The 15,605-nt window shown below is 43.2% G+C and overlaps 1 protein-coding gene across 7 annotated transcripts in view; it reads left to right on the forward strand.

The window, feature by feature from the left end:
- Positions 1-15,605, forward strand: part of sphkap (SPHK1 interactor, AKAP domain containing) — an 83,324-nt gene that overhangs the window by 43,557 nt on the left and 24,162 nt on the right. For 5 of the 7 annotated variants that reach the window (XM_053873996.1, XM_053873999.1, XM_053873998.1 and 2 more), the window contains exon 3: positions 15,339-15,441. In XM_053873996.1, coding sequence (XP_053729971.1) covers positions 15,339-15,441 — 103 coding nt within the window. Of the gene's footprint in view, positions 1-13,005; positions 13,248-15,160; positions 15,265-15,338; positions 15,442-15,605 lie in introns of those variants that run through there. The other 2 variants (XM_053874000.1, XM_053874001.1) reach the window with 2 other exon arrangements.

Genomic DNA, 15,605 nt, shown 5'->3' on the forward strand with positions numbered 1-15,605 from the left:
GACGGACCTCCGCCACGGCTGGAACAGAATGTGGCATTTCACAGCCAAAACTAAACATGAAAGAGTGTTGTTTTACAAGGAAAAAGCGGAAACAAGCCGCATAATACGGAGCGTCTTGATTGATCCATGCTGCTCTCACCTTGAACAGAGTGAGAGAGATTACTGATGATCGAGAAGATTTTAATCATTGAAGTACCGATCCAGACGTCAGAAATGATCAATGAATAGTCTGGTGATCTTCAGTAACATGGGGAAAATCAGCATCTTCCTCCTCGCAGTCCTCCTTAAGCAGACAGCTCCGCTGCAGCCACATCACAGCAGTGAAAACAGTTACTGTAGAGTGCAGCATTATTCTTTTAAGAAAATGGCTGTTTATCAGCATAATATAGGCGAAAACACCTGAGTTATCAAACATCCGCACACATTGCGAGTCCCGGACCACTGCTCTCCCATTCCCGAGCGCAATTTCCCAGTGCTCTGGGAGTTTGAGAAGTTGTTTTTGATCAATGTTGTCCTCCCAGACAGCGATCAGACGATTTACTGCCCGGCATTTATCATGTTTGTGTGGAGTCGCGCTGTACACGTAGTTTCTGGCATCCAGCACAGAGTTGTCTTAGGTGAGAAGCACACCACCCGCTGAGAGTTTCCCGAGACAAAGTGCTGCTCTGCAGCTGGGATCAAATCCGCGGCCAAGTGTTCACAGACTTCTGAGCCAAATGAGCTTTGTCTTGAGACAGAACCTGCAGTGTGAAAGCGGCCATAGTCAGTTGGGCACCCTCCCAATAATGGCGAGGATAGACCACCTGCTTCTTCTCTCCAAGTCAGGGTGTTTCGCTCGCAGCTCTGCATTAACACTGTCTAGTTTGTCTCAAGTCAATCCCATCGTTTGTAGCAGGTCCATCCCAGATCCCTCATTCCAGAGGAGCCATCAGCAGATGCTCATTTAAGATTGAGAAAACGCCCTGATCCGTCCGTGCGATGACGTGACTGACAGACGCAAGCTAATAGGGCTGTCAAATATCAGCACATCCTTTGGCGTCTGTTTTCTCTGGAAGATTAAAGAGTCAGAGAAGTCTGGAAGGCATTTTCTCCGTGTAGAGAAGATTAGGGTGGACAGGTGCTAAACAACTGCTGGGGGGTTGAGGGGGACGTGGACGACAGGCAGAGATGTTGCTTTCATTGTGAACGAAGACAGAGTTGGACGATAGGAAAAGACAGACGGGAGAGATAAAACTTAACTCCAGAAATCAATTCAACCTGCTGCTCAGGTTTTCAATTAGTTTAGCCATTTCATAGTCCACTCTGACTTGTGGTCAATGTTGCCTTGAATATTGTCTTTAATTCAATACCAAATCACACTAGTTCATCGTGTTGGCTGATGAAAAGGTTGGGACTGGACCAAACTTCCTCTCCTCCCGTGTAGCAGTGAACCGTAGCTACAATCTGTCACCACCAGCAGCTCCTACTGTTTTACTGTAAAGCTCTGTGCTGCCTCCGCTGCCTCTCTCCACCCACACTAGCTCAGCCAAATTACATTCTCACATGGACTGCTCATATTTAACCTATATGGTAATAATCTCTGGGAACACCATACACACAAAAGATTTTACTTCTCTATTGCTAGCATAAAGCTGACGGGAGAAGATCGAACAAGCCTTATTGGATTCCAGCCCACTCGTCCTGGGATGTAGTTGTGGATTACACCCCAAAAGAGGAGGCATCACCGAAGTTTAAAACAGAATTAGACCACAACTCAAAGTGAAATTAAATAATAGATTCATTTGAAGTTACGAGGAAGGACAGGATTTGCTGGCAATGGTTTGCACACATAAAGAGTTGGATGGATGTCTTTTCAGAGTCTCAGTAGGTGGCACTTTTGGTTTAAAATGTTTTGAAATTTGACTGAAAAGATTGTTGGATGGTCTTGGTCAGTGGCCCCATCCTTTTTTATCACCGCGGACAATTGGAACGTGGCCGGGGGGGTATGAAGTTGCCACTGTGAACAGTCAGATAAGGCCTCTTCATGTTTGAGTGCCTGCTAAGACTCACAAACTCTCCTCCTCTCCACCAGTGCCCTAATGGTCTCTGACTCTGGTCGCTATGGCAACGTTTAAACATGCCTTCACAATAGCATACAGATACACCAAAAAAAAAACAAATATAAAGTGCATGAAAATATTAACTCACCATATGGTCAAATCAACGGAAGCCATGAGCTTGTTTCTCTGCAACCAGACGGTCCCATCTGGGAGTGACGGTAGACGGCCGCGATGAATCCATATTTCAAGTACAACTCCTGGTATTGTTTGTTTAAAACTTTCTTCTTGGAAGTCATAGGCTTCCCCTTCGCAAAGACATGGCTGTTTCCTACTCATTTTGCGAGCTTGTGGGTTACATTTTGGCTCTCAAGTGACCGAGGCTTAACCCAGAGAATCCAGTCATTTTTCCTTCAGACTCCGCTAATATGCTAAACGGAAATAATTATTTATTGTGCGGCCCGGTACCAATTGATCCATGGACTGGTACCGGGGATTGGGGACCACTGGTCTTGGCTACAACACTACTTTCTGTAGTCAATAATAACAAGCATATTAGAATTCTGACGCACAAACTTCACGTCAACTAAACCGACCTAAAAGTAAATCTGAGTCATCCTTGTGCCTGTTGGTGGTAGCTGCTGTGCATCGATGTATTCTGTTTGAATTGAATTCAGTTGGCCACTGTAAATTCAAGTGAAGGTGCAGAGCAACGGGAGAAATTCATGTTGTGGTGCCGATGTGTTTATCCCTCCTGAGAAAGATTTCACCATCTTCTGTGTACCTGTCTGACTAAACAAACAGGCGAATGTCATGGTTTACTGCAGACAGTAATATTCCGCCTTGTCAGCATGATGAGGAGGAGGATAAGAAATGACCCTGTTCGTGATTAACCTCTTGATTCTGTCGCGTAATGATGCGGTCGCTCCATCTCAAGTTTCCATTACCAGCAGGGCATAGGTGGGAAGGTAGACAGATGGAAAGGGGGAGCGAAAATAAACCGGGAAGGTGAGCGGGGGCTGTGATTACAGAGATTAACAAGGTCATTACGGCTAATTGGTTCCAAGAACCATCCAACAGTTGTCTCGTAAATATGACATTGTTGTGCCGGAGCGCCGTCTGTTTCGTGCTGAGCAACCGTGACTCATGACTGTAGTTGGTCAAATGAAATTTGGGATGTAACGTTGGTGATTCTGTCTTCGATGGGCGCCAGATTTGGTTGAGACTCACCAGTGATGGACTCGTAGCACTTGGCAGGGGAGAGGTCGATTTGTCATGTGGGCTGCATCCAGCTTCTGTCAGGATCTGGCAGCTGGAAGTGAGTAGTCCACGGCCGTGATTTAACCTGGGAGGCACCCAAACACAACCTTTGTGGATCCCTGTCGTCACCATCCCAGCCAGATGTCATCTCTCTGGATGTGTCCTGTGAGACGTGATGATGCCTCGACCTTCTGCCCTTGGCTGGAGGATGGAGCCGTGTGGGCTGCTGCTGTCACAGTCCCGAGCACCCTGTTAAAAAGATTCATGGAGAAAACAATTGCCCATTAGCCATCATGGTTTATTTGGTAGTCAAAGCTATAATGACCATAGACAGGGGGTAAATAAATGCATAAAGGACATTTTCTCCACACTCACTCACTCCACATTATTTTCCCTGTGCTCAAAAAGACAAAACCTTCAGTCGAACTGCCAGTTTGACAGCTGAATGTCATACAGCAAATATTCACTTTTCCTCAGTAGTCAAGTCCCACAAACTAATATATCGTCATTTCCAGACTAAAGAGTGCACTGGAATATTAGCCGCACCCTCTAAATTCAAGAAGGAAAATTGATCTTGTTCATACATAAGCCGCGCCGGCCTATAAGACTCAGATTCAGTGGTGGTGTCTGTGCTGTGGACAGGTCAGTGGTGCACCGCCTTAAAAAGGCTTTTCAAAAGTAATTTGAAAACAATGGGCAAGGTGGCGCTCTCCAGCCGGGATCAAGTCAGCGGCCAAAACCCGACTCGCTTGTGTTTACGTCGGACTTTTGAGTCGAACGCACTTTGTCTCGACACAGCATCTCACATCTTTTATTCACATTAAAGCCCTCAAAACATTACCGACACCACTGCCGGTCTCAGCAGCTGCTACTCGATTCCTGACCTCCAGGAGATCGACTCAGTTGACGGAGCTGTGGACATGCGGGCTCAAAAACAGCGCAGAGTGCTTCAAGGGTAAATAGAAAGCCTCTGATTTCAACGATTTCATCGCCTCTGATTTAATCTGATTTCAGCCTGTAAAAATCCATATATCAGCCGTGCTGTTGTATAAGCCGTCGGGCTCAGACCGCAAGATAAAAGTAGCGGCTTATAGACCGGACATCACTGTAGTAGTTTTGTATTTTCAAAGTTACATGGCGTTAACAAAATGGCAATCTCGCCATTACACATCTGTTAGCGTAACAGCCAAACCATACGACGTCCCCGACTGAGACGCTGCTTTGAGGAGCGCTGTCACTGTTTATGTGACGAGATCTCCCTCATTCAGTCCATACGTCTGTCCTCATTCTTGTTGTGAGCGTTGTAAAGTTCACAGCTTTATTTGTTAAAAGGACCCCATGATCACCAAACAGGCAAGAAGCAAATGGATTGTGTGGCAGGCAATGTATCGTGCAAGGTTTTTTTAAGACAAAATGTCTGTCTTTCACACTTGAATATATGCTGTGGAGACAGCCATTCACACTCAATGTTTGTTATTGTCCTTAACTTCAAATATTATATGATATTACACTTAGAGAGTTGGATCCCACAAGAAATATCCTTACTGATCTCTACATTGTAAGATTTTTTTAAGTCTGATATGGTGGTAAAAGAGAGGTATTTAGCCTTCTATTTGCTGTCTACTAAATGTGACTTATCCTTAAACCCCCTCTAACATCAGATCAACTCTAGGAACTGATGACTATTTGGCCAGTTAATTCCCTTACATAAGGCAGTTTAAAAGTTTGCCACCAGTCAGGAAAACGTTCGAGGCGTCCCACTGAAGAGTCGAGAATATATAGAGGGTTTCTGATAACTGGTATTTTTATGGGGAATAAAATGAGGGGAGAATGAGAGAACGTTTTAATCCTGTTATCCAACCAATGTAGGCAGTTTGGCAGCAGATGTTGTAAATGTTGAATCAAGTCAACAAACAAACAAATACGCTGTTGCCAAATCCTTTCCACCAAGTAGCAAGTGCATGTTTGTGGAGGGATTAGTTTGTTATTGCCAGTGTTGCAGTAGAATATGGAATAATGAGGTAGTTGTCAGGCTGGGGGGAATATTAGCATTTATCGAACTGTACCTGCTCAACACTTCTTTATTTTATCATCAAGTTCATCAAGAGCAACTAAATGCTGGTAAAAAAAAAAAAAAGTGCAAAAATATTGTCTTTAGTGGATTATTTTCATTTAGAGCCGTTGGTGTACACTTGTATCTAGCAGGTTTTTAAAAAATGATTTTTTTCTGGTATTTGAAATGAAATATGACACAAAAATAAATTCCAATTTACATAGTTTATTTTGTTTATTTAAGATGTCATCATGAATAACCATGTTAAGTATTCAGCATCTGAGGGTTTTGACCAGGGTTGTCATTGTTTTTAAGTCACTTCTGACTCTCCTTTGTGTCAGCGGTTCTCAGCCTACAATGGTGTGTAGCCTGACCTTTGCAGGACTACTCACTGTTACTCATCTCCAAGTACATGGTGATGGAACAGATTGCTCACACTGAATCTCCAGAAGCAAACTTCACATAGGTGACATCCTGTAACATCCTTCACTTAAACCTCAAGACTAGACACCTAGACTTCTTGAGATTTAAACCTTAAATCTCAAGAAGTCTAGGTGTCTCAATAAGTATCTAATGCGAAGACAAATTCATGCCAAAAATAGTTTAGTTTTATCACAGAAGTGGACACATTTGTCCAGAGCCCCTGAAGTGACATGCATGTGTTGATTTTTTTGGATGTGACTTTATTTTTTTATTTTTTTATCCCGAGATAACAGTTATCTCAGGATAATTTTTATCTCAAGATAACTGTTATCTCAGGATAATCGGTATCTCGAGATCATTTGTCATCTCGGGATAAAAAAAAATTAAAGTCATGCTTGTCACTTCCAAGGCTGTGCAATACATATGGTATTATTTTGAGTAAAAGGAACTTGATCAGCATGTTAAATGCACACTGACTTGCAGACAATGAATGACAACGTTGACAAACAGTTACAAAGCCATGGGAGACATTGTGGTTACAGGTGGATGGATACAAAATGCCAGAGAGGCAGTTACGCATGCGCTGACATTTACGATTGTAGCTTGAGATAAAAATTATCTTGAGATAACTGTTATCTTGAGTTACGCATTAGAATAAAAATAAAGTCATGCGTGCCACATCCAGGGCTCCGTACATTTGCCCTTACTCGCCAAATTGTGTGAATATTCTAGCAAACTATTGACATTAGAAACAATATTTTAAAAAATGTTCCAGGTCTGCTGTTGCCACAAGTAAATCGTGAGTTGAACAATTTCTGTGAAGACACCAGCGGGTTTATTGAAACAAGTCTGGACCGAGGGAAGGTTTTTTTTTTCTTTTTTAACCTCTCGTTGACATTTGAAAACACACATTTGAAAAGGCCCCTCGTCATCAAGCTTTCTCCTTCAACCTTGAACAATCACGTCATTCAAATCTGTCATAACTCCAGGTTGAGCAGCTTCCCTCCCACTGGTTTTTCAACCTGCAGAGCTTCTCATTTCTTGTTGTGTGACTGATTTTTGTGGTCGGTATGTAAAACACAAGCAAGTGTGTCGAGAAGGTGAAGCGCTCTTTGGTCACTGAGAGACTTGGGAAAATGACTTTTTCTCTTGTCATTTTTGTGCGTCAGTTACGGTCACTCCAGTTGAAATCACACTACTGAGTCCCACGATCTGAAAATATGTGCGCATTAATTTCCTTAATTCCTTCCAAATGTTTGACCTTTAAATCACGAGACAGCAGATGAGCTCATTATCGTCCTTCGATCGCCATTTGCTTTTTCTTTATGACATAATATATTGATTTATATTTATGTCCCTGCTTATTATGCCTCCATATGTTTTACTGTGAACACACACAATACACCAAAACAAAGATCACGCAGCTCCAATAACTGACATTGTATTGGTGATAAGTGCAGCGCTGCTGTGAGATGACCATTAAGTACAAGGCTTTATTTTCCTTTAGTTTCTTTTCAGTAGGTTTTCCTTCAAAACCTTTGCCTCCCCTCTTCTTAAATGTGTATGTAGATACGGCCTAACATCAACATTTCCTGCAGTGATTGAGTCATAAAATCCTTCCCATCACCCCCATATGTTGAGCACGTTCATCTATTTATTTATTAATTCAAACCTACTCAGACCACAAGCCCGCGAGCGCAGGTTGAACTCTGCGCTCTGCCCATGTTCCAGAAATATCTCTCGTGACAGAGCCTCTCAAATGTATTATCCTGTCTTCCTCTCTCTGGTTTACCCTTGCACGATGTGTTTCCTGTTACTTCAGTCGCTCACTAAATTAAATATAGCCTCCGACGTGACAAGGGCTTGACAGAGTCTGTAATCGTGCCGTTTCTCTTCTCATTCGTGCTTTATAAAAATACTTTCCTCTGAAGTCTCCCGTGCTGTGATCAGAATAGACCAGCTTTCATCTGCTCTTTAGTGATGCTTTGTTTTTTTTTCCATATTCAGAAAATATGCACCGGATTTATGACTTAAAAAAAAATCTGTTGCTATGCAACTATTTTAAATGTTTCCCCATCAGTTGGAAAGGTGGCAACATTCTTGCCATGTCATTTGGCTCCCAAGTGTTGCGGCTCGTGCAAACATCTCAGGATGGCACCCTACTGTGTTTCAGATGGCAAAATGGGAGCGTGGCAGCTCAGATCGTTGTTAGGGATTGCTCCGTTGTTCTCTGTCAATCAGAGCCATCACAGGTGGAGTCGCGTCTTCAACAGAAAAGACCTGACGTCAGTGGAAAAGCTCGTCGACACCAGCTGAGATCTGTCTCACTTTCCCCATCTTTGGCCGACTTTCTAGCAACAGGAGTGTGTTTCTCAGAAGTTCTTGGGTGGTCTAGCACAGGGGTAGTCCCTTTTGATGAAGGGGTGTCCCAGTTCACACCAAGGAACAAAGTTTGAGGTAAAGCACTCGAGAGAAGGCTCTGAAAAGTTGTTGAAACTACGTGCCTTTCTTTTCAGTCTGTCTATATACAGTGGTACCTTGGTTCTCGACCACAATCCGTTCCAGACGGCCATTCGAGAACGATTTGTTCGAAATCTGAATCGATTTTTCCCATTACAATGAATGGAAGAAGAAATAATGCGTTCCCAGCCTTAAAACAGGCTTTTGTAGGAGTGAATGTAGAGTGTCTGCTGCAGGTGCGCTGTTCCTCTATGTGTGTGGCCGCTGCATGTGGGAGGGGTTGCCGAGTGAGTGAGGTCTCTCCAGAAGTGAAGAGGTGCCCGGTGTGTGTCCAGCTCTGAATGTGCGCTTCTGTGCAGTTTGGCTGTGACAAAGTCATAAACCAAGTAACTTAGCTCTGTCCCAGACTCGCCTCATCCCTGTCCCAGCTCCAGCCCACAACAGGACATCAAACCCTGGAGTGAGCGCTCCAGCCTCGGAGGTGTGGAGAGCAAGCACCTCCCCTGTGACACTCGACCACGGTCCAGTGCGGAGACAGGAAAGGTTTTACACTTCAATATGAAGACAAAACTGTCAGTAAATGGAGCTAACAGGACACGCCTGTATACAGAGGCTGCGTTATACACAATAACAAAGCGCGTCGTGGGTCAGCTGATCGGTCCACGCACGTTATGTTTTTTCCGGCTTTTTTTCGGGGGCGTTCGAGTTCTGGATTCTGTAGTTCTGTTCGAAATCAGAAGCAAAAAAATCTATAAATTTGTGTTCGAACTCCGATTTGTTCGAAGTCCGGGACGAAAATCGAGGTACCACTGTAATTAATGGTGATGAGGCTTCATGAAACAGTGTCAGTCTCAGAGCCCACTAGATGGCACTCTCAGTGTTAAAATCAAGCATTTTAAGAGCGCCACCTAGTAAGCTCTGAGAATGAGGAGACTGTTTCATGAAGCCTCATCGCACATCACTAATAATTCAATACTTTTTTGTAGAAAACTAGTGCTGGCACTGGGACAGCAGGGGGCAGTAGTGGTCTCAAACTGGCTTGAGAAAGAAGCATGAGAAAGAACAGGAAGCAACTTCTTCTCCACCGAGGGTGATGAAACCTCATAATACAGATGGTATTTTGGAACACCACCAAAATGTGTTCACCTGTTCTTTGTCCCATTGTCGACATTTTCTGAAAATTTTATTGGAATCTGTTTCAGTTATTTTGCTGACAGACAGATAAGCGCTCTGCCTACGATCACACAACCTCCTTAGCAGAAGTGCTGATAGGGACTGGTCAGCAGTTGAGTTCAATGTAGCGTCAGTAGGATGAGGATCAGCACCTTTACAGTGTGTCTGACACCATGCTATACTGTGCTTCCCCTGAGTGGTTTGGACAGGTTCATCTCAGACAGAGTCCAGGTCCACCTTGAGCAGTGTCAGATAAAATAATTGAAAAAATCATCCAAATAATACTGCTTTAGAGAAGCTAAAACCTTCCACTGTGATCGGGCAGGACACGCGCAGGGTAGACGGCTCAGCATGTAACATCAGTGAAAACACTTCCTTTGCATGGAATCTGAGTTCCAACTGACTCACAAGTCACAGGTTCATGTTTGTCCCACTGTCACTCAAGCCTCACACAGCTCTGCTGGATCTGATGAGATCAGATCCGCTTTTTACACATACAGTATGTGTGACTCAACCTATAAATAATATAGAAATGAATAAAAACTCTTTATTCTCTGATGGTTGCACCTCCTCATACGTCCAGGTTCTCTTCTCATCCATGGTGGATTTGTGTCGGTTTCAGTTAATGCCTGCCGTAAGTGAAGGGCTGGTAAAATCTTTGGTAGTGAACAGCCAGTTCAGTTCAGTGTTGAAGCTTCCATTTGAGTTAAAGACGAAGCTTCTGAATAACGTTCGTAAAATCATCGAAACTACAATGGTTTGAATACAATCTTCTAGGGGCTTCATGGTCATTCTCAGCCACTTGCATCACGAGGCTTTATGAAGCCGTGTCCTCATTTTCAAAGCAGACTAGATGGCGCTGAACAAACATGTCAATGAAATCTCTCATTGTTTCCAAACCAAGAGCGCCACCTGCTGAGCTCTGAAAATGAGGACACTGTTTCATGAAGCTTCATGAGCCCATCCCTTGTGGGCAGCCTCAGATGTTGCACAGCTAGTGGAGCTCACCCTGGATAGCATATGTGGATAACGGATATTTCAATGAAAACTAAAAGTGAATAAAGCCAATTTAATCTTTCATTGCTTGTGTGATGTCATTCATCTCTAAATACAATTGTTTGTGTCCTTGATCTCACCTTGAAATCCAAAGCATTTTTTCCCCATTGATCCTGTTCATAATCCGTCTGAGATGGCTCAACCTCGCATCTCTATAAATAGACCCCAGCGCAGGTGAACGAACAGATTGCGGTGATATTTGGGTCGCTCTCATAAAGTTGACCGTGCATACCGGCGACGTCAGTGTCCTGTTATTTCCAGATAAAGCCGTCCTTTCATTACTGAGCGCAGACGGCAACCCACTGGATCCTGAATGTCAGCTTTCACTACAAAGAAATAGATGTACCATCAGTAATACATCATTTATAACCCATATAATTTAGCTTGCTCTTATCATTGTCTAGTGTAATGTCCTTATTATAGCACTGATTCTTCTCTCTGCTGTTCACAATCTTTTCATTTCTATTCAGAAAGAGATGATCCTGCGTAGGTTTGACAGGAGACATTGCTCCACTGAGAGAATGTTGCTGGTTAAACACAAACAAATGGCTTCTCGAGAGAGAAACGCTACATTCAATGATAAAAACATCCAACTCAGAGGTGAAGGATACGATGAAAATAAGCATTGGTTTTGGCAGGAATGAGCCTTTTCAGCTGAGCGTCGATGGTGCGCTCCGAACACAAAAGCGTCTCCCAAAGCAAAAACCTTTTATTGATTAACTGTCATTTCTCTACCGTGGACAACCTTATATCAACTTTCCAGCCTTGCTACTGTTTTGCTTCTGAGTCTGCCCAACGTGCCACACATCACATGACTCTCATGCATTATTGACACTAGCATCTATTGACACACACACACAGAAGCTTTTCTCCCCTCTATACTACACTGTTTAAGTTAGAAATGAAGGTCATGACTCCTTTTACCCCCCACTCCCCTTCTGATTTCCCAGTGGCCTCACTTATAGACCAAAGAGGGAAATAAGGCTTCAGAGAATGAGGGTCAGATCCTTCTTCTCACAGCTTTAGGCATTAGAGTTGAGAAAGTCTATGATCAGGGTCTGTCTGTCAAGTTGATGCTGTATTTTCATTTTTATTTTTTCCTCTGTGAACCATCATTGAAACATACACACTGGTAATGAACTTGACCCAGTTTAGGACTTGAAAATTAAAAACAGTTATGACAAAACAAATAACACATCATCAACCTCTGATATAAGACTTTGCACTGATGATTAAAGAAAAGTTAAAAAAAAAAGAAAATGACGTGAATGAAAAGAAAAAAGTAACTGTCTATTAAAACAGTAAATTAAATTGATTAATATTTATTCTTTTTATTATTATTTTATTTACTTTTTTACATATATTGTTTGTATTTTAAACTTTGTTTTTATTTCATTCTTTAATTCATTTTTATCTTTAATTATTCTTCTTTTAATAATTATTAAATATACCTCTCTAAATTGTGGAATTTATTAAAAAAATAATAATAATACTGAAGCACCACAGGTAGCAAGTAAAAGTGTTTGAATTGAAAAAAATGACGCAAAATCGTACCTTGACCGCCATATGAGTATTTAAATCTTTTTGTCTTGTCATGTGTGGTTCAGAGATCTAGATGGCTGAAACTCAATAACTAGAATAAATCTAGTGCCTGTACTAACCCAGGAAAATGTACAACTGATGCATTTGCTATTTGTTTTGAAGTTGACTCTCTTGGTTTTGCCTGCAGAATGAGGCTATTTTTGGATGTTATGACTTGCATCTGCGGGATGGGAACAGCTGGAAATCACTTTTTAAACGGTGCGAGTCATCATTTAAAATGAAGCTTCACAGCTGCCGGTCTTGTCTGTTGACAGCTCTGCTGGCTGCAGCTAAAATTCACAGACTACGACTCAAATATTTAACAATGTGCTGAGGAGCAAAAGGACACAAGCAGAAACCTACATGAGGGAAAAGGTGTCACATCTTTACCTGAGGCATCTGGGTGGATCACTGGATGAGGAATCCTGGAGTTTTTGTGCTCTTCCCAAGCTTGCCCAGCCTTCCTCTGGGCACTCTGGTTTCCTCCTTCTGTATTGCGAGTGTGTGTGCCAGTTGTTGTCCATTGCTGTCCAGGGCGTCTCCTGCTTGCATTTAACATACAACCCCTGACGCCAATACTGTGAATGGAGGAATAGATTGCAATTGATATTTTAAAAAGTGCATCCCTTTTTGTGCGGGGACATTCATGTGCTTGGATGTGACCTTAAAGGTGTATATCAGATTCAGCAGATTAACAAGGGCTAATGGGAGGGGAGAGTTAGGAAGCAGCCAAAGGTGATGAAAGGTCAGCGGGTGAAGTGAGAGGAACGGAAACAAGGCGTCAAACACCAGTGAAACCCAAATCCTGTCTCACGTACACGGTTCTTAGCAATAGAATCTCGGCATTTTCTCGTGTTTATAGCCGATACCAACATCACTAGTTACCACCAAGTGCGTCATCACTCGCGCACTCGCGCATCCACACTCTGCGTCGTGCAGCTGCGTGTGTTTGATCCACGGGGGGCGTCTCTGTGTTCACATCCTGACAGTCCGCGTTCGCTGCTGCTGAGGCGAAGAGTCAACTCGCCTCTTCTCCAGGTCAGTGACGCGCGTTCCGGAATTCGGTTTCGGGGGATGCGCATCGACCGGACACCGTCCCGTGGACCATAACGCATCCAGCCACTTCTAGACTTCTAAAACGGAGATACCCACCGGAGTTTTTGGGGCGCTATGGCGGGGGCAAAGTGTCTTCTGAAAACGCCGAGGTAAGAGGATACTGATGCGAAACATATCGAGACACTTTCTCTGACAGTGTTCACTCGTCTGTTTGCGCAGATTTCAGGAATTACGCGTGTCGGAGGCGCTCGCTTCAACGTACTTTAGTCGTGCATATCGTGGCGTGGAAGCCAACGTTTGAGGCGCTTTTTTGGAGAAAATTCTCCCACATCTTAGTTGTCATCGGAACATCGAACACGTTTAGAATTGCGTTAGTTATTTACCAAAATGACTGCAATGTAACTGGAAGATCAAACCCTTCCTTATCGATTAGGAGCAGTGTGCGAGGGGCTGTCCTTGAAATCCAAATGTTTCAGGGGTTCATTGTGTCGTCCTGCTGGGTATCGAGAGCTGGACCAACATGCCAGTCATCTGTGTCGTGATGGAAAGGCCATTAGCCGCTGATAAACAGATGAAAGGTGGTGTCTGTGTGTCTCTGTCTCTCTTCACGGTTTTTAAATTGAGTTTTCAAGACAGCCTTTTTGTCCTCCATCCTCTTCTCTAGTTTGGCTGCATAGTCAGTGTTTGTGTACTTGGTTGTCTCTCACTACAAACATTGGAACTCTGACATTGATCAGTCTTCATTCTGTTCCCACAAGGTTGGACTTTGAAATAATAATCATAAATAGTCTGCTTTGAAAGCTAAACAAAAACATCTGTCCTTATTTCAGTATGCAAACCCTGCATGCTCCTCTTCCACTTTAATCCCCATTAATGCCATTTCTGAGCATCTTTGATTGGCTTATCTGTCCCTGAGCAAAGATAATGATGCTCCTCCGTGATGTCTGAAGTTTGCCTGATAGACCAGCACGGACTTGATCAGCCTTGAGAATGACGTATCAGATGTGGTTACAATGATGAACTGGTGCAGCCTGGAATCAAAAACAACTCTATAGGAGACTGACTGCAGCTTCTGCATCAATATTCTCCTGCAGCGTTCGGAGGCTTGCGTGAAGCCTTCATTTAAGTCAAGCATTCAAATTGGTGAGGATGAAAGACTCTTGTTGGATGAGCGAGCTGGATCAGGGATGCAGGGGCGACCAAAATAAATGTTGGCGATGAAATGAAAACGTGAATTTTATCATAGATCAGGGATTGATGACATCCTTCCATCCAAAACACGGAGTGCTAAAGGAGTGAAGAGGCAGTATTCAGATGGCACTGCCCACATTTGAGAAAGAGTCATGTTTGCTTCACTCTCATCCTCTGTCCAGCTGTGACACCCCTGTGTCACTATCTCAAAATCACAAAACAGAATCAGAAAACTTTATTAATCCCGAGGGAAATTCTGTTCCTAACATACTCTGTACACAACATATAACAATAAATTGAAAAAGAAATAATATTATAAAGTGCAAAAACCTTTACAAAAGATTTTATAAAAATGCGCAAGAAACAGAACAGAATGAACAGAATATCGTGCCAAAGAATCCTTCACTGTAAATTTGTCAGGGATGAATTATACATTTTTATTGCCACAGGAAGAAAGGACCTCCTGTGGCACTCAGTCTTAGAGATGGGTAGTCTCAGTCTGTTTGTCCGTGTGCCTCTGTATTGGACCAGGAGCTGATGGAGGTGGTGGGTGATGTTGCTCCTGGAGCATCCTTCTCTCCGTAACCGTCTGTAAGGAGTTCAGTTTCAACCCCACCACATCACCAGCTCAACAAACTCATCCGCAGCTTGTGCTTGTGCAGAAAACTGACTTCAGCTTTTGCCTGTTCAAGTACTTATATCTACTTACATTTACTCATATTTTGGACGACAGAAATCTTCTTAGATGTCCTCTTCAAAGATGAATTTGATATTAACAGTTACTGAGACGTTACTTTGTTTTAAATGTGGTCGAGATCAGAATGTCACCAAGATCAAGGAAGGAACAGAATGTTCTGGATTATTTTCCGGACAAACAGCTGCTGTTTGATTAATTCATTGGGTGAAATGTACTCCTGTACAATGGGAGCGAAAGTGACAGACTCCGGTCCAGGATGAGCTGAAACAGTCTTACAGGTCTCCAGCTTCCCCACAGTGTTTGATGAGAACCTGCTCTGACAAAGTCAACTCTGTGCCCTTTTGCCCCGCAGTAACTTCCAGTCGTCTGCCATGTTTGAAGGCTCCGAGTCCCTGGAGGTGGAGGGAGCCAGTTCAGAGAGCACCGTGGCCTCGTCCATCAGCGCCTGCAAGAAGGTAGAGCTGTGTCCTGAACTTTTGCTTTTCACCGCTGCCTCTGTCAAACATACTCATTTTAAAGTTTAAACCTATGAGACAGCTCAACCTTGTAGACTCATCATGCAGGCGTTCCACTTGTTTTATATTACTTTTAATAGAGTTGTATCTTTTCTGTCACACAA

The sequence above is a fragment of the Synchiropus splendidus genome, chromosome 8, assembly GCF_027744825.2.
Source record: "Synchiropus splendidus isolate RoL2022-P1 chromosome 8, RoL_Sspl_1.0, whole genome shotgun sequence".
In the NCBI taxonomy this organism is placed as follows: Eukaryota; Metazoa; Chordata; class Actinopteri; order Syngnathiformes; family Callionymidae; genus Synchiropus; species Synchiropus splendidus.